This window comes from Camelina sativa, chromosome 14, assembly GCF_030686135.1.
Source record: "Camelina sativa cultivar CO46 ecotype springtype chromosome 14, ASM3068613v1".
NCBI classification, from domain to species: Eukaryota; Viridiplantae; Streptophyta; class Magnoliopsida; order Brassicales; family Brassicaceae; genus Camelina; species Camelina sativa.
Genome location: NC_141893.1, coordinates 5,397,251 through 5,418,268, shown reverse-complemented (window position 1 = coordinate 5,418,268; position 21,018 = coordinate 5,397,251). Strand labels below are relative to the sequence as shown.

At 36.6% G+C, this 21,018-nt stretch overlaps 4 protein-coding genes and 3 pseudogenes across 7 annotated transcripts; 4 read left to right on the top strand and 3 right to left on the bottom strand.

Annotated features, from left to right (window-relative positions):
* Positions 1-131: 131 nt before the first annotated feature.
* LOC104739923 (uncharacterized) lies at positions 132-3,414 on the bottom strand. Of its 3 annotated transcripts, none has more exons than XM_010460402.3 (14): positions 3,168-3,414; positions 3,012-3,059; positions 2,864-2,924; positions 2,716-2,748; positions 2,457-2,581; positions 2,100-2,234; positions 1,902-1,978; positions 1,555-1,811; positions 1,337-1,393; positions 1,076-1,247; positions 900-957; positions 722-807; positions 577-633; positions 132-437 (listed from the first exon to the last, which is right to left on the bottom strand). In XM_010460402.3, exons 1-14 carry the CDS (start codon positions 3,343-3,345, stop codon positions 351-353), a joined length of 1,431 nt encoding a protein of 476 aa, XP_010458704.1. In that variant the 5' UTR covers positions 3,346-3,414; the 3' UTR covers positions 132-350. The 3 variants fall into 3 exon arrangements, with proteins under 3 accessions (XP_010458704.1, XP_010458703.1, XP_087339126.1); XM_010460401.3 differs by having other exon boundaries at positions 2,457-2,561; XM_087483000.1 differs by lacking the exon at positions 2,457-2,581 and having other exon boundaries at positions 2,107-2,234.
* A 130-nt stretch (positions 3,415-3,544) lies between these two features.
* Positions 3,545-5,776, top strand: LOC104743272 (F-box/LRR-repeat/kelch-repeat protein At1g09650 pseudogene; annotated as a pseudogene). Its single transcript, XR_015580768.1, has 2 exons — positions 3,545-3,922; positions 4,918-5,776. The product of XR_015580768.1 is annotated as an F-box/LRR-repeat/kelch-repeat protein At1g09650 pseudogene (transcript).
* Positions 5,777-6,568: 792 nt separating this feature from the next.
* On the top strand, positions 6,569-8,860 carry LOC104739922 (F-box protein PP2-A12). Its single transcript, XM_010460399.3, has 3 exons — positions 6,569-7,695; positions 7,906-8,024; positions 8,237-8,860. The coding sequence occupies exons 1-3, from the start codon at positions 7,345-7,347 to the stop codon at positions 8,658-8,660; spliced, it is 894 nt and encodes a 297-aa protein (XP_010458701.1). The 5' UTR covers positions 6,569-7,344; the 3' UTR covers positions 8,661-8,860.
* Positions 8,861-8,959: 99 nt separating this feature from the next.
* Positions 8,960-11,241, bottom strand: LOC147927862 (mitochondrial import receptor subunit TOM40-1-like; annotated as a pseudogene).
* Positions 11,242-12,122: 881 nt separating this feature from the next.
* Positions 12,123-14,318, bottom strand: LOC147927861 (mitochondrial import receptor subunit TOM40-1-like). The gene is made up of 10 exons (XM_087485915.1): positions 14,192-14,318; positions 13,625-13,703; positions 13,486-13,540; positions 13,289-13,387; positions 13,143-13,190; positions 12,982-13,047; positions 12,704-12,826; positions 12,566-12,634; positions 12,387-12,470; positions 12,123-12,272 (listed from the first exon to the last, which is right to left on the bottom strand). The coding sequence occupies exons 1-10, from the start codon at positions 14,316-14,318 to the stop codon at positions 12,123-12,125; spliced, it is 900 nt and encodes a 299-aa protein (XP_087342041.1).
* Positions 14,319-14,856: 538 nt separating this feature from the next.
* Positions 14,857-17,765, top strand: RPF1 (RNA processing FACTOR). Its single transcript, XM_010460398.3, has 2 exons — positions 14,857-16,856; positions 16,958-17,765. Exon 1 carries the CDS (start codon positions 14,974-14,976, stop codon positions 16,783-16,785), a length of 1,812 nt encoding a protein of 603 aa, XP_010458700.1. The 5' UTR covers positions 14,857-14,973; the 3' UTR covers positions 16,786-16,856; positions 16,958-17,765.
* Positions 17,766-18,097: 332 nt separating this feature from the next.
* LOC109128642 (uncharacterized) lies at positions 18,098-19,958 on the top strand (annotated as a pseudogene).
* Positions 19,959-21,018: the final 1,060 nt, after the last annotated feature.

Sequence of the window (21,018 nt, the reverse complement as noted above, 5' to 3'; positions counted from 1 at the left end):
AAGCCAATCGCAGTACAGTAATCGCGAATTATCAATTTAAAAATGCAAAACGTTGATTTATTACAACTTAATTAATTTTGGTTAATTAGATAGAAATAAATTAATATAAGTGGACTTGGGAAGAATATATGTTGTCTAGGGAAAAATAGGTAGAGCCTTAAAGTACAGAGATACACGAGTTTAAAGTACAGGGGTACACGAGTTGAAATCCTATTTTACAGGGGGGCATTTTACAGGGGGCCACATACAGGCAGCCCAAACATTTACAATGGTCAAAGAGAAACACACAGTGTACTTTCTTCACAAGTTTATGGTTAGAGGCTACAAGACTGATTAGAAAAAAGAATGGCTCAGTTCTTAGTCATTTTTCCAGTAGCTTTTTCCAGCGCCTTGTCATGGTCGAGCATTGCGTTTACACTTTCTTCCACAAACATAAACTGAAGAAGAATAAAAACACAGCCAGACCCCGTAAACAACAAACCAAACTCTATTAAGATGAGAGTATAAGACCCTTCAATGCAAAAAAATAACAAGTTTGCATCCAAAGATGAATCCAAAGTTTTAGGCTTTTCTAACCTGAAAGCACACGTAGCCCATAGCATTCCCGTAGTAGAAGTTTGCATTTCCAGTTCCCTGTAAAGACAAAAAATCAAATGGGTTCCGAATGTTTTCTTAGAAAGTTTTTGTTGTCATTGAATTGAGTTGAGGTTTAAAGCTTTACCCTCCATATCCAGATGTTGTGCACCACAGGGCTGAGAAGCGAAACTCCAATATGTCCACATAATATAAAGAACAAGTTGTTCATGTCTAACATTTAGACAGATGCCTAGTTAGAAGTGAATAGCTCACGAGTGTTTCAAGATCGTATTGAAAGAAAAGAGACGATTTTGTTTTATTACCTGATAATTCATTGACAAACAATGCCCATAAACTCAAGTATAAAGCTGCATCTCCACCCTAGTAATGAGATTAAGGTATAGATTCAAGATTCAAGATTCAAGATTATATGAACAGAAAAGCTTTTCAAGAAAGGTACAAATATTGTTTCATGGTGAAGCTAGCTAAAAATACTTACTGAAGGATAAGATTTAATAATCGAGGACATGACTAAATAAGCGAAAGCAAGGAAGCAGGGCCGATGTTTGAATCGGAAGGCTAACGGTGGTAGCGACGTAAGCAAAATATATAAGTTGAAAACTATCAGGAGATAATTTCTAGAAGACTCAAAGGCTTCTGCGAAGAAGTACCTGAGAAAGGAGATAGAAGGTGGATAAATATGTGAAGATATACCAGAAACTAGAAGAATTGCTCCACAAAGATTTGACCTTAGACTTACCAAAAGACACCAATGTTTGGTGACAAATCTTCGATATTCAGAATGAAACTATATGTTCTACAACAGGAAACACAAGGCACAAACACGTTACAGCATCCTTATACTGAAATAGTAATAATGATATAACTTAGAACCTAACATATAGAGAAATCGAGCTCTGCTCCTGTAGAATCAGGTTACGATCCATAAATTGAGATTTCACAGATAATTGGTGGTACCTTTTGAACATCTCCTCAAGCCCACCATATTGTTTTAGTGATAAGCTACATAAAACCAAGACACAGATCGACAACACTAATACCCAGAATACGAAATGCAAGACTGTTCTCCATAAAAAAGGAAGTTGTGTAGTTCTAGTCAATTTGTCTTGTTTAGAAACATCAGAGGTTGATCCAGTCTCAACTCCTCGATCTCTTGTATGAAGGAAATTTTTTAAAGGATGGGCATCTAAACCATATCCCAACAGTAAGATCAACTGAAGGAAAGACAAGAGATGAGAATCTGGTACCCTGGAAAAACTTGAGATACAGAATTAAATGACAAGGGAAATGAGAGTTATGCGTACTGGAATCGCCAAACTTGCTGGATAAAGAGACAAATGCGTGGCCGTGATTAACCCAAATGCAGCCAGGGGAACTCTTCCTGACAAATGTAAAAGACAATTGTTGAGAAGAAGAACCAAAGAGATGAAATTAGTATAAATCAAAGCAGGTTTCTTTATCCAAGATATAGATATAAAGACAAGTTTCCAACAATAGCTTACGAGTAACTGCTCCGTAAAGAGATACAATGACAGCCAAATTTTCTATTGGAGAAGTTGATAACCCAACACAAGAAAGAATTGTGTAAGGATTCCACAGGTACACAAGGGCAGCAATATCTCCACAAGGGAGGATCCCTGAGAGAAACAGGAAAGTGAGAGATCAGAAAGAATGAAAGAGAACTATGCTTTTGTATACATTAACAAACTTCAACACCATATATAAATATACACCGGGAATAAGACCTGTAGATGAGCATTGGCTCCCAAAAACATTGTAGTTCATATCTTGTTTTAACTTTGAATAAGCAAGAGATACAACAACTCTGACTTTGTTGAATAACTGAATAACTTAGTTACCTCTGTCCCCTGATGACCTGAGAACGCCAAGTCGCTTCAAATTCATGCTGTAAGTCTTTTGAAGCTTCTGACCAATAGCTCGAAGAAGCAATGCACTAAGTATATCTGCAAAAACAAAAACCAAGCTGGTTGGTTGGTATCAAGACAAGAATAAAAACGGATAATGTCTCTAATTCCATCAAGAACACAAAATTTACAATTCTTGATCACTTCTACAATTTCGTAATCTACATCTTCTACAATGTAGTAACATTATTACCTGCACAAATGGTGACTCGATTGCCCTTCAATCCTGCATCATCCAAATCAAAACCACTTTTAAGTTGGCTCAAAACAAATGATACAATGCAGGAACCCTCGGAAACTCAGCTCAAGAATCTAAACTTTGAATCGATTAAAGTTACTACCATTGACTAGTGAGCGGACCCAGAACAGAGAGCAGCAATGGAGAGCCATGATACATTGATCCTGCACAGAGGAAAAAAACGAGTACGAATTCAACTTCCATAAATCGTTGGAATTTCAAATCCCATATGTAGGAGACAATCACAAAACCTGCGTATGGTGACATCGATGACTGCTTCAACCAGTAACCTTCAGCAACTGCACATATTAAAAAAACCGAACAGAGAGAACTGTTAAGCGAAACTCGAGATGGTGGAGTCGTGGAGAGAGAATGACTGAATGAGAGAGAGAGAGAGAGTGAGATACGGCGGCGAACGCTTGTGAGAGGGGTGGAGACCTCCGGACGGGAAGATAATTTGAAGTTTTCCGGGAAGTAAAAGATGAAGAATAATCGGAGAATCACGGAAGCCATAGCCCAAATCCAGAACCCGTAAGTCGGCTTCTCAAGCTCCTTCTCTGCCATATCTCCTCCGACGTCGGCCATATGAGAGTTTAGGTCTAGGAGAGAAAGAGATCCTCTGTTTCTTTGAGGAAAAGGAAATTATAAAGAGATCCTCTGTTTCCTTGAGGAAAAGGAAATTCCAAAGTTTTGCTTTTTCCTGTTTTCCTGTTTTTTTTTTATATAAATAAACCTTTTCATCTATCATCATCAAGGGTCGGTCTGCTCAACAACAATCACAAGAATGTCAAGGAAAAAGCAACGCTGCTTGAGGAGGGAATCGCTTCCCCACGATTGCGTAGAGCTTATCCTAGAGAGACTTGATGTGGATTCTCTGATGAGATTCAAGGCTGTATCGAAACAATGGAAATCAACGATCGAATCTCCATTCTTCCAACGAAGACAGTTGACACATGGACAGCAATCAAGAGGTAATCCAGATGTTGTCATGGTCTCTTTATATCCTGATGATATTCGTGACCCGGTTGTAGAATCTCTAAGTAGACTGGTGTTGGGTTCATCATCATCGGTCAGTATCCCTACTCCTTGGGATGCCGATAACACCCAATTCTTGGTTCCCTATAATAGCTGTGACGGTCTCGTTTGTCTCTGTAGAAGGATCTAGAAGATCCTATAGTTAATATGAGATATTGTAATATTTATTATTTAGATATTATATATTTGTAATCATTATAGTTTAGGAAATTCTTGTACTTCTATGTAACATAAAGTTTATGATTATGAGAGTCAATATACTATTTCTTAAACACTAAGCTGTTCTTCTCTCATCAACCTTTATCATGGTATCAGAGCAGGTTTGCTCCCGAGTTTAGATCTAACCATCAGACTCGTTTTATTTTATTTTCTTGTTAAGCCAAATGCTTCCACATTCAAGTTCATCATGAACCTCTGAATCTAAGCTATCGAGCTTCTCTTATTCAAATCTATTATCTTAAACCTCTGAATCTAAGCCAAGTGCTTCTCTTTTATAATTTTTATTTTCAAGCCAAAAATGCTTCTAACATTCAAGCTTTTTATGAGCTTCTGAATCAAAGCCATAGTGCTTCTTTAATTTTGTTTTTTAAAAAAAAACCATCTTATTTTCCAGTTTTCAAGCCATCGATGCTTCTTCAAAATTTTATTTGTTATGTTTCAATCCAGTTGAAAAAAAAAAACATCACATCTGCTTACAGCCATCACCATATCTATGTTCACCGGATCTATCTAAGATATGACTTAGTCACCACCAAGACGTCGGAAAGCAAGCTTCGATAATGTTGCTCAAGCACGAGCTCTACCATTCTACTAAGATCAATCTCAAGCCATTAATTCCACATTTGCTCCATTACTACTTTGAGATTGAGGGGGCGTGTAGAAGGATCTAGAAGATCCTCTAGTTAATATGAGATATTGTGATATTTATTATTTAGATATTATATATTTGCAATCATTATAGTTTAGGAAACTCTTGTACTATATAATTCTATGTAACATAAAGCTTATGATTACGAGAGTCAATATACTATTTCCTAAACACTAAGGTGTTCTTCTCTCATCAACCTTTATCAGTCTCTACCATCACACAGAATCCGGTTTTGTGGTCATCCCAACCACTAGATGGTATCGCCCGTGGTCATCCCAACCACTAGATGGTATCGCCCTCTCCCTCTCTGTAAGCTACAACAACTCATGTTCGACTTAGGACGTAGTTTCTACGACCTTCATTACGTGGTCCCTAGTCTTGGTTTCGGTAAAGACAAAATCACGGGCACATACAAGCCCGTTTGGCTGTACAACTCTTCAGAGATCGGCCGAGACAACGCTACTACCTGCGAGGTTTTCGACTTTAGCACCAACTCTTGGAGGTATGTTTCTCCCGCTTCTCCTTATCGGATTTTTGGTTGCCCCGACCCTGTCTATGTAGATGGCTCGCTTCATTGGTTCACCGAGTGCGAGGAGGAACCCAAAATTCTGTCCTTTGATCTTCACACCGAAGCCTTTCAAGTCGTCTGTAAAGCTCCCTTTGCCAATGTTGATGATTTAGATATCGCTATCTGCGACCTCGACAACCGCTTGTGCGTTTGGGAGAAGAAGTGGCCCAACCAAGTGATATGGTCATTCGATTCAGCCAATAAGACATGGCAGAAAATGTGTTCCATTGATCTGGCTACAACTTCTCAATGGTTTGGTAGATGCACACACGTGCTCTTGCCACTAGCACTTTTCGATGGGAAGAAGAAGTTGTTGTTTTACTGTCGTGAGCGAAGAGAAGCACTGGTGGAACTTGATCTCCAATCCAACACATATGATGTTGTTTTTCATGATTTCTCCATCGGTGATCCTGTTTGTTATTTTCAGAGTTTAATCTCTATTTCTTAAATCTTTCTTGTTTCCACCGTTTGATATCTTTTTTCATATAAGTCTTGTTTTTATTATTGTCTGTCACTCAATGAATAATTAATGGTGTAATCTTTGCTTCTTTCATCAACCGTTTCTCTATCCCTCCCGCTTCATTCTCCGGCGGCGAGCTAGTCGTAACATACGACGACGGTGCCGTTTAATACTGTTGGGACTTGGGATTAAACTTTTAAACAACGTCTTCGTTGGTTTTGTTCGATACTAGTTTTCCATGTTGGCAAAATAGAGTATTGGGCCCGCTTTCCATAAGAGTGGGCCTTAACTTCAGGTCAGCCCATAAACAGGGAAAATTATTCGAGGTATATTTGCATCATCATATAAGTAATTTCTTCTGACCCTATCATAGCATGCTCTCTCTGATAAGTGAGTAATATATGTATGTGAGTATGTCAAAATGTTTCTAGAACTCTCCAAATGCTGTCAAGAATCTAATTAGGTGTGTTTTGTAGTTATGCAGAGTGTAACCCCGTCCATCACCGACAGAAGCAAATGTTTATTTATTTATTTATTTTTATTTTATTTTTTTGAATCTGACATTAATCTGATAGGAGGAACAAAATATCTAAGGTTCTTCTTATCAAACAAAAAGAGTACCGCAATGATGTTTAGATATTTTCAGTCTTCGTATATGCATTAGGAGAGGTAATCTTACAAAGCGTTGAAGAAATAATATCTTCAAAATATCTCAGCATAATGGGCACTTCCTTTTTTTTTGTTTGTGTCACAAGACTCATGTTGACAACTCATATTCACTATCAGCAACTGGATATCTCAACTTGCAACGTAAACATCAATTGTGAAATTTTAAGTTTTATCATACGATGGCCAATGGGATGGTCGAATACAAAATGATGCAGAGAAACTAAATACTGTTAGAGACAAAGATATAATTAAAGTGGTCGGATCTCTTGAATCATAAGGTACGACTGATCAAATTACAATTCCAAACATGTTTTACGTATCATACATCATAATATAATACCTTTAGTACACAAAAAATAATATCCACAACGATCGTGTATACGTTAGTATTAAAATGACAATGCAATCTATATGTTTATACAAAAAGGATAAAACAGATTCTCGTTGACATTTTGGATTAGGTATAACTGAAAATTATAACTGAAAAACTCAAATGGGTAAGGATTTGGATATTATAATTGGTTCTTACAAGTTTACAACTCATATGGTTCTTATTACAAGTTACACAACTCATGAAATAAAGAAAAATAAATAAGGTGTAACGGACAAGAAAACAATATTCAAACATCCAATCCAACTGTATATTTGAACAAACCAATCCAAACAGCTTTTAAATTAAAATTGAACAGTATCTCAAAATCGTTTGTTTATTTATTACACGATCCACATGTCTTTTGCGTCACCCGTCCAATATTGTCTTCTCTCTGTCACCAACCAAAACCTTTCTTCTTTAATCTTTTATTATTGCTCTGTTCTTGAGAGTAAAAAAAAAAAAAAACTTTTGATTCCTTTCCTTTTTCGCGTGCGAAAAAGACGAAAAGTCTTGAAATTTCGAAGTCTCCTTTTTCTGAAGATTCAAGAAGACCCCATCTCCACAAAACCCACTTGAGATTTATTTTTTAGATCTCGTCGAAAGGGTTTTAGATGGGTGTGGCTCAGTCTGGTCTTCACAAGGATTCGTCTTCTTCTTCGTCTTCGTCGTCGTCGTCTTGTTTTGGGGATGGGGATCTATTGAAGATTGGTTTAGGTGATTTGCCAGAGGGTTGCGTGGCTATGATTGTTGAGAATTTGGATCCCGTTGAGATCTGTAGATTCTCGAAGCTCAACAGAGCATTCCGCGGCGCTTCTTGGGCTGATTGCGTCTGGGAATCGAAGCTTCCTCCGAATTACAGAGTTCTTCTCGAGAAAATCCTTGGTGGTTTCCCGGAAAATTTGCAAAAGAGACACCTTTATACTTGTCTCTCCAGGATTAACTCATTTGATGACGGCACCAAGGTACCTTCTCTTACAAATTAGGGCTTTCAGAAGCAAATAATTTTTGGGATTTTTTTTCCTAAAATGGAAACTTTTTCATTTGGGGATTCCCATAAAACGAGTTTTTTTAGTTGAATTTGCATCACTTGTGTAGTATAATCTCAAATCAAATTTGCTCAGCTTGTTTGATCCAGAAGCTATGTACTTATGAAACCTCTATTGATTCTGCAGAAGGTGTGGATAGACAAACGAACCAGTGGTGTTTGTCTATCCATTTCAGCTAAAGGATTGTCCATCACAGGCATTGATGATCGTAGATATTGGAGTCATATCCCCACTGATGAATCTCGGTTAGTTTTCTCACTATGCTGGTTCGATTGCCTAACACAAGCTCTTTAAAAGTATGCCTTTTCCTTTGAAGTTGTGTGTTGGCCATGTGGTTTCTTAATACAAAACTTGATTGGATTTGGTATGATAGATGATGTTATGGTCAGAGTTGTTGCTGTGATCTGTGTGTTTCTGCGATTGTTAAAGTAAACCATCTTTTATTGCTTCTTTGTAGGTTTTCATCTGTGGCTTATCTTCAACAAATCTGGTGGTTTGAAGTTGATGGGGAAATCGATTTCCCATTCCCGGTTGGAACCTACAGCATCTTCTTTAAGCTTCAACTAGGCCGGTCGGGAAAATGGTTTGGTCGACGGGTCTGTAACACCGAACAAGTCCATGGTTGGGACATTAAACCGGTTCGGTTTCAACTCTGGACAGAAGATGGTCAACATTCCTCATCTCAATGCATGTTAACCGAGCGAGGAAACTGGACTCACTACCACGCCGGAGACTTTGTTGTCCGGGAATCGAATAAGTCATCGACAAAGATTAAGTTTTCGATGACTCAGATCGATTGTACACATACCAAAGGCGGGTTATCTCTAGACTCTGTAGTCGTATACCCAAGCTCGTGTAAAAGCCAGTTGAAGCGGTTTTAATGCTTCAACCGGATCCGGTTTAGTGAGAGGGTTAAAGCAGGTTTTTAATGCAGTTCTTTAAGCCTTTCTATAGATGTAGTTTTAGAGCTTCTTTTTTTAGAGAGCTTTTGTTTTGTTAACTTAATTGAGTTTTGAAGTTGCAAGACTGTAATGATATGTATACTGGTTATGAAACTAAATAATCTTGGGTTACAATTCAATATCTGAATCTAACGGAAACAATGATCCAACACACACAAAGAAAGAAAAAGAGTTTCTAGTAGTCCTCCTCTTTAGTAACCGCATATTTTCTGCAGTTCTTAACCATAATTTAAGCACAAACCAAGCTTGTAATCCTTTTTAATATGATCCAAACTGGCAGATAGTTGATACTCGAGTCCCATATTTAATTTTTTGTAAGATGGGCATATACAACACCGTTTGAATCAATCTTTCCCTGGACTCGAGACTGAAACAAAAAGCTCATAATATTAGAACGGATTTATAAAGTAAAGACACTGTTTTCATCAGTTCCCTTCAAATCTAAAAAAAAAAATAGCAATATTATTTACCTGTCCATAATTGCAGTCACACCCAACACTAGCTTCAACATATCTTGAAAAGCAGTCGTATTCAAAATCAGTAACGAGTGAAACCTGATTATGAGAAAAAAGATACATATTATGTGTCATGATTATTATTATCTCATCGAGCTTAAGGATATAACTAACTGCGAATGGGCCATTACCTTCTTTGAGATGTTATGAACATAGTTCATACATACAAGACCCGAGATATCAACGAAAGCAGAGGCGATCTGTTAGTTAATAAAGAAAAGTTGTCAACATGATCAATAAAATAAACAGTAGAAGAAGAATTCGCCAATATAAAATATGATCCAAATTTTCAATCGATGAGCGATCTCTAATAAGCTGACTGAGTAGAAGCATTACCATCTTATCATCGGTCTCGTATCTTGCAGTATAACCCACACCCCCACTGTTTAGGCACACCGAAATTATAGACATGACCACCCAAAGATAGACGGGGTGTCACACGCTGTACAGAAAAAAATTAGTTGCAACAATTAAAAAAAACCACTTTTTCAGTAAAAATAATGCAAACAGTATATTTTTTGTATTTGTAAGCTAATTGTTATTGACGTATTAAAAAGCTTATTAGAACACAAACTGAGAGTAGCAAATTTACCTAGAAATATGTTGCTAAACAAAAAAATAAAAAAAAATACCTGGAAATATGTTGCAAGTAGGCCAAAATTCCCAAGTTCCAATTGAGCTCTATAGTATAGAGCCTACAGAAATGTGAGCCAAACAAAAAAAATTATTCATCAAATGTTCACCACAAAGATAACAAATCTTCAGATATAGAGATAAATTCCTCACCTGGTATTCAAATGTGACTAGTGACATGGACAAACGTGCATTTTCCAGCTGAATAGAATGTAAAACACACATTTTGTCAAGAGAAGAGATACACCATAGAATAATCACAGCATTTTCTCTAGTTGCAACACTTAATTAATTTACCTCAGTCTTTGCCTTCACAATCAACTTATCAGTTATAAAGGCTTTGACACCCGCACTTAGGCTACCACTAGTAGTAACATTTCCAACAAACGCCAACTGCAACAATACATTTTATCTTTTGATTTCCCACAAAGAAAGAAAAAGGTATTTCTTTATTAAAGTAATCCAATAACACGTTTTTTTGTTTTCTTTAATTTCAAATAAAAACCTTTGGGCCAAAGTAGGAAGCATCAAACATGTAATGTTCTGGACCCATCCATGAACTGTTTGACACAAGAATAAATAGGGTTAACGAGAAACAAACACCAAAAGAAATGGAAAAATAATTGTTAGCAAAAATGACTGTAAAAGTTACACATAACTAATCAATCACCTGATATTCAACTTCTTATCAAAAAAGGCTGCGGAGTATTTCAAATAAAAACCCTTGAAATAACAAGGTAAAGCTGCACAGAATTAAAAAAAAAAAAAAAAAAAAATCTGGTTACAACAAGTTCGACAAAATGACGTTTGTTGACTACCAAGAAGTAAGGCAGACTTTGAATCAAATTCCGGATCAAATTGAACAAGTTAAATCATAGTACTAGATAGTTTCAACTACTATATGTAAAGCTTGTAAGACCGCCTTGAAATGATTCGTGGAAAACAATTAGAAACGAAACAGTATAGCCTAAAGTGCTCGAACTTGGCCAATACAAAAAAACACCAGACAGCTAATTAAATCTCTAACACGACAATACAATGCACTCATGTATGAAGCCAAACTCTCATCGGATATCTCCAACAATTTTTCGTTTCCAACACATACTGATCAAGAAACCCATAGATTGATGAGATATCCGGGGAATTCAATAAGTTATGTACAGTGGAAAGCTAAAGAAAGGTAATATTGTTAGAAGGAAAAATTTAAAATATCTCGATCGGCAAAGCTATTTATAAAATTAACTGAAAGCTTCTATATGGTCATCTTCATATCCATCAAAACAAGTGAGGTTCGAGTTATCAACTTTCTCATCGGCTTGTTCGGTCGTAGGCGGTGGTAAGAGATCAGCCATCGCCGCCGCCGTTATTGTCCCGATGTATAAACGAATAACTAAAGGGTTTTCTTCAAGTTTGTTTAAGCTTTTGCATGCAAAGCAAGACTTTTAATTACCAAAGAGAGAAAAGGAAATGTACGAAGAGAAATTATACTAAAAAGCGCATAGAAAAGGTAAATATTCAAAAAACGTCAAATATGTAAGAAGAAAATAAAATATCCACGACGTTATTATATGTGTAATCGAAACTATATTATTTGTAAATGAAATGTGTACTGGTTATGAAACTAAATAATCTGTTACAACTTTAGTTTGCATCACAGTCATGTTTGCATCATATTTTTTCTAGTCCCAATCACTGTTTGGTAGAGGTAAAGTTTATTAACCTTCTCTCGAGCTGGAAACAAAGTACAAGAGGTTAATGAGAAAGGTGTAATCTTGCATGATTAATTCAAAGGTGTAATTTTGCATGTTTCAGTCTTTTTTGGACTGTTTGTTAATTGCAGCTTATTGTTGATGCATCATTGAGCAAAGAAGAGATGAAATTTAGAAGCATGTCTTGCACCAACAGAGTAGAATGAGAGTATTGACTAATGAATGAATGCATAATGATTCCACGTTTTGTTTTTAGATTCTTGAAAGGGGTTTTCTTAAAAAAAAAAAAAATCTCTCAAAATCGCCAATATTAGCAACTTCATCATGAATCTCTAATAAATGCAAACTAATCATACGAGGTCAAAACGAATAACATTCATATTCATATGTATCTTTCTCACAAGTCTCACATACATCAAAATTTCAATAACTTGTGAATTCAATAATTTATAGTAGTTAATTCTTTTCTCCAGTCATTTACACGTGCGTTCATATCACGTATAGTGACATCTTTTCCGCAGTTCTTAACCATATGTTAAGCGCAAACCAAGCCTGTGAGCCATGTTCTTAAGATCCAAAGTTGCAGATAGAATACACCTGAGTCCCTCATTTAATTGTCTTTGAAGATGTGCAGATACAACACCGTTAGAGTCAATCTTTCCCTGGACATGAGACTGAAAAAAAAAAAAAAAAAAAACTCATAATATTAGAATTATTAAAACGGATTTATAAAGTAAAGACATTGTTTTCAATTCCCTTCAAATCTAAAAAAAAAATAGCAATATTACCACTCTAGAATTGCAGTCATAGCCAACACTAGCTTTAACATCTCTTGAAAGGCAATTGTACACAAAATCAGTGGCGAGTGAAACCTGATTATGAGCAAAAAGATACATTTTGTGTCATGATTCTTATTATCTCATCGAGCTAGCTTTAAAGATATAATTAAATGAGAATGTCACATTACCTTCTTTGAAATCTTATGAACGTAGGTCATAAGTACATCACCACTGCTTTCAACTTTAGCACAGGCGACCTGTTCATAAAGAAAAGTTCTCAATTATATAAAAAATGATCCAAATAATTTCTATCAATCAAGCATTACCATCTTATCGGTCTCGTATCTTGCAGCATAGCCTACAGCCGTCTCTTGAGGCACCCTGGTCCAGAAGAAATGACCACCCGAAGATGAGAAATGACCACCCAAATATAGACGGGGTGTCACACGCTGTACAACAATTTAAAAAAAAACAAATTTTGCAGTAAAATTAGTAACATATGATGACTTATTTTTTTTCTTTTCTTTTGTATATGTGAGCTAATTTTTATTCAAGTATTAAAAAGCTTATTAATTAGAACACAAACTGAGAGTAGCAAATTTACCTTGATATATGTTGCTCGAATTAAACCCGTGCTCCAGAGTTGAACTTGAGCTCTATAGTTTGGAGCCTACAGAAATGTGAGCCAAATTACAAGAAAAAAGTTAAAAGAAATTGTTCATCAAACATTCATCACAAAGATTCAAATAGAGATAAGTTCCTCACCAAGTAATCAAAGCCGTGTAGTGTCTCGTACAAACGTCCCTTTCTCAGCTGGAAAAGAATGTAAGAAACGTACACATTTTGTCAAGAGAAGATACACCATCGAATAATCACAATATCCCTAGTTGCAATTTAATTGCAACACTTACCTCAATAAATGAAGCCATTAACAACTTACTGCTCATGACAGGGGCTATCACACTCGCAGTTAGACTATCATGAGTAACAATTCCTTTAAAGAAGACGACCTGCATCAATACATTTTATCTTTTGATTTCCACAAAGAAAGGAAAAATAAAAAAGGTAATGTTAATTAAATAATCCAATAACACGACCCAAATAAAACCTTTTGGAAATTGTAGGAAGCATCAAACGCATAATGTTCTGGCCCCATCGATGAACTGTTTGACACAAGAATAAACACCAAAAGAAATGGAAAATAATTGTTTGCAAATCTGACTGTATAAACACAAACATAATCTCACCTGATATCAAAGTTTTTATAAGAAAAGGCTGGGGAGTAGTTCCAATTAAAACCCTTGAAATAATTTGGGTTTAAAGAAACTGCACAGAAAAACAAAAAAAAGAACTGGTTACAACAAATTGACAAAATGACTTTTGACTACCAAGACAGACAGACTTTGAATCAAATCCACATTAACTGAACAATTTAAATCATACTAGATAGTTTCAACTGTATGAGTAAATCTCGTTAGACCACCTTGAAACGATTCATGGAAAACAATTAGAAACAAAAAAGTATAGCCTGAAGTGCTCGAACTTGGCCAATACAAACAACACAAGACAGCTAATTAAATCTCTAACACGACAATACAATGCACTCATGTATGAAGCCAGACTCTCATCGGATATCTATATATATATATATCTCCATCAATTTTTCGTTTTCCAACTCACTGATCAAGATACCATTAGACTGACATATTCGGTAATTGAATAAGTTATGTACAGTGGAAAGCTAAAGAAAGAGAATAATATTACAAGGGACAAAAAAAAATATCTATCGTTAAAAGCTATTTATGATACTTAACCGTCAGCTTCTTTATCGACATTGTCATATACTATAGGACAAAAGCGGCTCGAGTGATCAGTTTTCTCATCGGCTTGTTCCGTCGTAGGCGATGGTAAGAGATCAGCCATCGCCGCCGTTATCGTCATGGGGGCAGAGACGAAGAACTAAAAAGAAGGTTTTCTTCAAGTTTGTTTGAGCTTTTTGCTTGCAAAGCAAGAAGACCAAAGAGAGGAAAGGAAATGTACTCTATATACAAGATAAATTTTAAATATACACTAAAAAGCGCATATAAAATTTAAATTTCCAAAAAAAAACGTAAAATATCTTATAGAAGGGATGAAAATATCCATGACGTTAATATATATGTGTAATCGAAACATACATGTCGTTAACACGAGAGGGCAATTAATTAATGTAAATATGCAATGAAAATTAACTAATGATACGGTATTTACAACTTATTTTGTTTAGTTACGTTAAGAATGATTAATTTCTTACAAAGCTAACAAAGTCAGATCTTATTTACTTAAATAACATTTTTGATTTAGGAGGTACGTGGAAGCTAAAAGTATCAAAATTAGTTGTTAGAGAAGTGACAGAAGAGGGGACTCAAAAGTCAAAACATAGTAAAACAAAAAACCAGAGCACTTCCGGTATTTGATTTATACCGTGTGAAATAAAACCGATTATTGATAAAGGATTATTATTGAACCGGGTTTTCTTTCTTCTCCCAAAGCTCGCTCGTTCGTCTCCGTGGAGGTCTACAGAGCAAAAACACGAACAAACTCAGCTGAAGAAACGATGATGAGAAGGAGATCGATTGCTTTAAATTTGAAAGCTTTGAGATTGGTTCAGCCTCATCTCTTGGAGACAGGTACTCTTAGAACTGATTTGCTCTATAGCCTTTCTGGGTTCTTCTTATCTAGCTTCGACCGAGACTTTTCTGATGTTAGCAATAGGAAAGTCTGTTTCAGAGAGAGATTGAGAAGTGGGATTGTTGATATTAAGGAAGATGATGCTGTTGATCTGTTTCAAGAAATGGTTGGGTCTCGTCCTCGTCCTACTCTAGTTGATTTCAGTAGGTTGTTTAGCGCCGTTGCAAGAACAAAACAGTTCAGTCTCGTTTTAGATTTCTGCAAGCAGATGGAATTGAGTGGGATTGCACATAACATCTACACTTTGAACATTATGATCAATTGCTTCTGCCGGTGTTGTGAATCTTGTTTTGCTTATTCTGTGTTGGGGAAAGTTATGAAGCTTGGGTATGTGCCTGACACTACCACGTTTAACACTCTTGTCAATGGACTCTGTCTCGAGGGTAAAGTGTCTGAAGCTGTGGGTTTAGTTGATAAGATGGTGGAGAACGGATGTCAACCCGATGTGATTACTTATAATTCAATTGTGAATGGAATATGTAAATCAGGAGATACTTCTTTGGCCTTGGATTTGCTCAGAAAGATGGGAGAAAGAAATGTTAAGGCTGATGTGTTTACTTATAGTACAATCATTGATAGTCTTTGTAGAGATGGTTCCATGGAAGCTGCCATTAACCTTTTCAATGAAATGGAACTGAAAGGTATCAGATCTAGTGTTGTTACGTATAATTCTCTTGTTGGTGGTCTTTGTAAAGCTGGTAAATGGAAAGAAGGTACACAGTTGCTGAAGGATATGTTGAGTAGGAAAATCACTCCTAATGTCATCACTTTCAATGTGTTGATTGATGTTTTTGTCAAAGAAGGGAGGCTTCAGGAGGCTAACGAATTGCACAAGGAGATGATCGCAAGAGGCATATCTCCTAATACTATTACTTATAACTCCTTGGTAGATGGGTTTTGCATGCAGAACCGCCTTAGCGAGGCTAAGCATATGTTGGATCTTATGGTTCGGAATAATTGCAGTCCTGATATCGTGACTTTTACAAGTCTCATAAAAGGATATTGCAAGGTGAAAAGGGTTGAAGATGGTATGAAACTCTTCCGCAAGATTTCTAAGAGAGGCTTGGTTGCCAATACGGTTACTTACAGCATTCTTGTCCAAGGGTTTTGTCAATCCGGGAAACTAAAGATCGCAGAGGAACTTTTCCAAGAAATGGTTTCACGCGGTGTTCGTCCTGATGTTATGACATATGGTATTTTGCTTGATGGTTTGTGTGACAATGGGAAGCTTAAACAGGCGTTGGAAATTTTTGAGGATTTGCAAAAGAGTAAGATGGATCTTGATATTGTTATGTATACAATCATCATTGAGGGGATGTGCAAGGGTGGAAAAGTGGAAGATGCATGGCATTTATTCTGTAGCCTACCTTGTAAAGGGTTGAAGCCTAATGTTAGGACATACACCGTGATGATTTCAGGATTATGTAAGAAAGGGTCACTGCCTGAAGCAAACATCTTGCTTAGAAAAATGGAGGAAGATGGGAATGCGCCAGATGATTGTACATACAACACACTGATCCGGGCACATCTCCGAGATGGTGACTTAGGTGCATCAGCTAAACTTATTGAAGAAATGAAGAGTTGTGGGTTTGCAGCAGATACTTCCACTGTTAAGATGGTTATTGATATGTTAACGAGTGGTGAATTGGACAAAAGCTTTCTAGATATGCTTTCTTAGTGGTTTGGTGTTTTTCCATTTGCCTTTTTTTTTTGGCTTGGTTAACACCAAAATATTTTTGCTTAGCAAAGGTTAGTTATTATATGTGCCAATATTTTATCTACTAAACAGGTTCTTAAACTGATTGATCACTAAAACTCAGAAACATTCTTCTGTGTCATTGTGTTGGCAGGTTCATAGAGCCGACGAGATCTCCAGGAGTTAAGCGTTTGAGACTACAAGTGTGGCTAGATAAGAAGAACCTAATGAAAGAGCTGCAGCTCTTAGATAATTTAGAGTTCATAAGCATAACTTTCTCGTCAAGTTTGGTTGGGGAGCATCAATTGGTATACGATCCCAGAGTAGGGAGATGTATTCAACACATTTCTATTAGGGAGCATCCTGGAGAATCGGTAAGAGTATTAGTTTTGGCAGCTACAAGTAAGTAATGTCTGTAGCATGTGGATAGAGAATTGCGGAATGATGGAGATAAAAATAGAGAAGACATCATGTTTCTTAAACCTCTCTAGCTAGTGTGGTAATAGACGGGTGAGATAGTGTAAAGGAATTGACGTGGCTCCTGCTCGCTCCAAACCTAGTTTATCTTGGCGTTCTTAATTCAAAGAGAAAGCTGCGAGCTATATGGAGCCAGTTTTCAACGTCTGATACTCATAGACAGTTGTCCGAAGCTGAGAAAGCTTCCACTGGATGTCTGGATTCTAAAAGCGTCAGTAAGACTGAAGAATTGGTCATAGAATACTCTGAGGAAGAATGGACAGAAAGAGTTGAATGGGAGGAAGATGCCACATGACACCGTTTCTTATCTTCCTCTTTTTGATTGTTGGTTGACGTAATGATTTAGTAAAATTTAGTAAAACTCAAAATTGTGTGTTTCTATTGTCTTTCAGTTTTAATGTCTCAACTCTCAAGTAAGTTATCAAAAACATATTTGTACTACAGTCTACAGTCGCAACATTTGAAATCAACAATTAATTTACACAGTATGCCATTAATCTGAGTGGAACCCAAGGTAACATTTGCAATACCTTGGGTAAAACAACACTCAAACCACTAAACAATTCTCAGAACACTTGCAATAAGATACAAGAAAATCAAATTCACAAGAGCAAGCAACCTTGCTCTAACGAGGAGTATTCGACTTGTCGTTGTGTCAAGTCAATAGTACATTAAGACCCATTTCATTTACCGTGACCGCAAAACTCAGCTAAACCAATTCCGGTATAGCTTTGATTGAGCCGGTTTAATCGATAAGTTTTTTTTGGTTCTCTAAGCTCCGTGTCCCCATTGCCGTCTCTCTCTATAGGGTTTGGCTTTGCAACCAATTCAACCAACACTCATAGACAGAGTGAGTTTTAAAAAGGAACCAACGATTCATCTTGAGATGATGATATGGAGATGGAGTTCTAAAAAAGCTTCGAAATTTGTTCAGCCTCGCTTCCTGGAGACAGGTACGCTGAGAAATGCTTCACTTCACCATTGCTCCGAACGAGACTATTCTGGTTTCAGCGATAGGAATCTGTCTTACAGAGAGAGATTGAGAAGTGGGCTTGCTGATATCAAGGCAGAGGATGCTGTTGATCTCTTTCAACCCATGATTAGGTCTCGTCCTCTTCCCACTGTCATTGATTTCAATAGATTGTTTAGTGCCGTTGCCAGAACAAAGCAGTATGATCTCGTTCTAGCTCTCTCCAAGCAGATGGAGCTGATTGGGATTGCGTATGACTTGTACTCTCTCAATATTGTCATCAATTGTTTCTGTCGGCGTGGTAGAGTTTGTTTCGCTTATTCTGTTTTGGGGAAGATCCTGAAACTTGGGTATGAGCCTAGCACTATCACGTTTAACACTCTACTTAATGGGTTATGTCTCGAGGGCCGAGTCTCCCAAGCCGTGGGATTAGTTGATCGAATGGTGGAAATGAGACAGACACCCGATCTCATTACCATTAACACTCTGGTTAATGGACTTTGTCTCAAAGGTAAAGTGTCTGAAACTGTGGTTTTGATAGATCGAATGATTGAAAATGGCTGTCAACCCAATGAAGTTACCTTTGGACCGGTTTTAAATGTAATGTGCAAGTCCGGGAAAACTGCCTTGGCAATGGAGTTGCTCAGAAAGATGGAAGAAAGAAAGATCAAGCTTAATGTAGTCCATTACAGTATCATCATCGATGGTCTTTGTAAAGACGAAAACCTCGACGATGCACTCAACCTTTTCAACGAAATGGAAGTGAAAGGTTTTAAAGCAGATGTTATTACCTACACCACTCTCATTAGAGGCTTTTGTAATGATGGTAGATGGGATGATGGTGCGCAGTTGCTCAGGGATATGATCACAAGGAATAAATGGATATTGTAAGGCTAAGCGGGTCGATGATGGTTTTGAACTTTTCCGCACAATGTCTATGAGAGGGGTGGTTGCTAATACAGTTACGTATAGCACTCTAATCCAAGGGTTTTGTCAATCGGGAAAACTTGAGGTTGCTAAAGAACTCTTCCAAACGATGGTTTCTCGTCGTGTTCCTCCTAATATTGTGACTTACAAAATTTTGCTGGATGGATTGTGTGACAATGGGGAAATAGAAAAAGCATTGGAAATTTTTGAAAAAATGCAGAAGAGTGAGATGAAGCTTGATATAGGTATCTATAACATCATTATTCACGGGATGTGCAATGCTAGTAAGGTGGATGATGCTTGGGATTTATTCTGTAGTCTACCAGTTAGAGGAGTGAAGCCCGATGTTAAGACATACAACATAATGATTGGAGGACTGTGTAAGAAAGGCTCACTGTCTGAAGCGGACCTGTTGTTTAGAAAAATGGAAGAAGAGGATGAGCATGAGCCAGATGGTTGTACATACAACACACTAATCCGAGCACATCTCCGAGGTAGTGACATAAATACATCAGCTGAATTCATCGAAGAAATGAAAAGGGGAGGGTTCGCTGCTGATGCGTCCACTATAAAGATGGTTATCGACATGTTATCGGATGGTAGATTAAAGAAAAGCTTTTTGGATATGCTTTCTTAGAATGTTTTCATCTTAGAAAGAGTTGGTCATAGAATACTCTTGAGGAAGAATGGATAGAAAGAGTTGAATGGGAGAAAGATGCCACGCGACACCGTTTCTTGCCTTCTTGTAGGCTGCGTTGAGGAGCCATAGGAGTCCATTGTGTTTTCTATCTTCTTCTTTTAGTCGAGCACTTGCAGTTAAGATACAAGAAAATCAAATTCACAAGAGCAACCTTTCTCTCTAACGAGGAGCATTTGACTTGTCTTTAAAACTCAGCTAAACCAATTCCGGTATAGCTTTGATTGAGACGGTAGATTGAACAAAAGCTTTTTGGATAGGCTTTCGTGAATGTTTGATATTATATATGAGTGTTAAAAGTCCCGAAATAGTGTTTTATGTGGCTTTTTTGGTTTTTTTTTTTTAATTCAAGCCAGCTTTATTTTTTTTTGTTTTCACCGCCTGATTGTCTTGTTTCTTGTTAGGTTCGTATTTTTGTCCAATTAGGGAATGTATCGGTGGTTTGTTTCTTTTTTTTAAATCCATGTTGGACTGGAATGAGAGAGCATTGAAATATCAATCTTCTTGTGTTGCTATGATTTGTTCTGTTTTAGGACATCAAGTAAGTCAAGTCCATAATATAAAAGCATGTCAACAATAGAAGTTTCTCTTTCATTGAAAGCCAACATCAGAAGGGTATCTATGAGCAATCCGTCTACCTTAGTTAGATTAGAAGGTTTTATGATACTTCTTGTCCAGTGATCACAACTAAATTGTGAAATTTTAAACCATATATTATACGTGATGGAAATATTTTGTCCGACAATGTACCGGTTAAGGCAGATATATAGCAGTGTTGTATATCACATAATCTCTCTCTAATTGTATGTTGGTTAACTTATATATATCATCTCTAACGAAGATCTGCATGATTTGGGATTTAGCTTTTTGTGTGATACAATCTCTCTAATTGTATGTTGGTTATATATATATATATATATATATATATATATATCTAACAAATTAAATGAAAATTTTATTTAAAACTAAATTCTGGAGTTATATTTAAGAAACTGAAAAGCTAACATGAAGAAGATGTCTATTTTAATTATATCTATCAAAAAGTTAGCCAAACTGCAATTCTTGATAAAAATAAATGTTAGTGTTCCGTTTAATTGAGAAGCTTAAGTATGAATATATCTAAATACTTAGGTTTTTTTTATTG